Below are 1,270 nucleotides of genomic sequence, written 5' to 3' on the forward strand. Positions count from 1 at the left end.
GCAGACCCACAGACCTGGTTCTTAAAAAGGCTTATTGCTTGATATCCTCCATTTTTACTCTATTATTTCCTCTTTAACTCTCTGTTGGACCCATGGAGAAWAACCGTTCTTATTGCTTATTCCTTTCTGGCTTTGTGCTTACRGCATTCTCCARATAACTGCTGCAAATTGCTAATATTTCCAGCTCAATAGAGGTGGACATATCCAGTGCTCTGTCATTTATGTTTTAAACCTTATTGAAGTATTTATTCATTCATTCATTTATTTATTTCTCAGGGAAAGCAGGCGGAACATGATTCTCCATTAGACATTGCCAGAAGAAGAAAAATCAATGCAACAAATTACATTTGGTTACAATATTTATGCAGCTAGATCATTCAGGGTCATACACATTTCTTCTAATTAATAACATCTTACTGTGTGCAAGGCAAGAAGTCATAGCTCATCATTAAAATGGCACACCTTTCAACCCTTAGCAGGGTTACTCAAGTTAACACCGGGCAAGGAGTTTGCCCCTCAACTTTTAACCGAGTTCTCATCTCCTTTTGGAGCTGTTGTGAGTTCACTGCAGCCTGCAAYGCTAGGCTTTACTTACGTGCCTGTGCAATCACAGTCAGACCCCTCAGCTCCAGTGCAGCTGATCCCATGGCTACGAAGTCCCATYTAGCTTCTTGCGCAGCTTTCTGATGATCTGTGTACGGATCTGTTTGGTTTTCACGCTGTACACAATGGGGTTCATCAGTGGCGGGACCAGCAAGTAGATGTTGGCCATGAGGATATGAAYAATGGGAGAAGCATTTTTTGCAAACCTGTGAATCATAGACAGACCAATCATTGGGATGTAGAAGATTAGGACAGCGCAGATATGGGAAATGCAGGTGTTGAAGGCCTTGGAACGCTGCTCCTTGGATGCAATCCTCAGGACAGTTTTAAGGATCATGATGTAAGAGAGAACAAGTAGCAGGGAGTCCAAAGCCATTGAGGAAAGCACAACCAATAAGCCATAAATGCTACTGACTCTCCTGTCTGACTGGGCCACCCTGATGATATCCTGGTGTAGACAAAAAGAGTAGGAGAGAACGTTTACCGTGCGATACTGCAGCCTCTTCAGGAGAAAGGAAGCCGGGAACACCAAAAGCACTGCCCGGATGGTCAAGCCCATACCGATCTTGGTGACCACTGAGTTTGTCAGGATGGATGCATACCTCAGGGGCTCCCGGATGGCGACGTAGCGGTCAAAAGCCATGGCCAGGAGCACGGCAGATTCAAT

General features: G+C 44.6%; 1 protein-coding gene across 1 annotated transcript; it reads right to left on the reverse strand.

Annotated features, from left to right (window-relative positions):
- Positions 1-559: 559 nt before the first annotated feature.
- On the reverse strand, positions 560-1,267 carry LOC112967065 (olfactory receptor 51L1-like; the record flags this gene model as incomplete). Its single annotated transcript, XM_026067794.1, has 1 exon — positions 560-1,267. A coding segment is annotated over one exon (618 nt), but the record flags the coding sequence as incomplete, so codon positions are not given.
- Between the last annotated feature and the right edge of the window lie 3 nt (positions 1,268-1,270).

Source organism: Apteryx rowi, unplaced genomic scaffold, assembly GCF_003343035.1.
Source record: "Apteryx rowi isolate R43461 unplaced genomic scaffold, aptRow1 scaffold_2623, whole genome shotgun sequence".
Classification (NCBI taxonomy): Eukaryota; Metazoa; Chordata; class Aves; order Apterygiformes; family Apterygidae; genus Apteryx; species Apteryx rowi.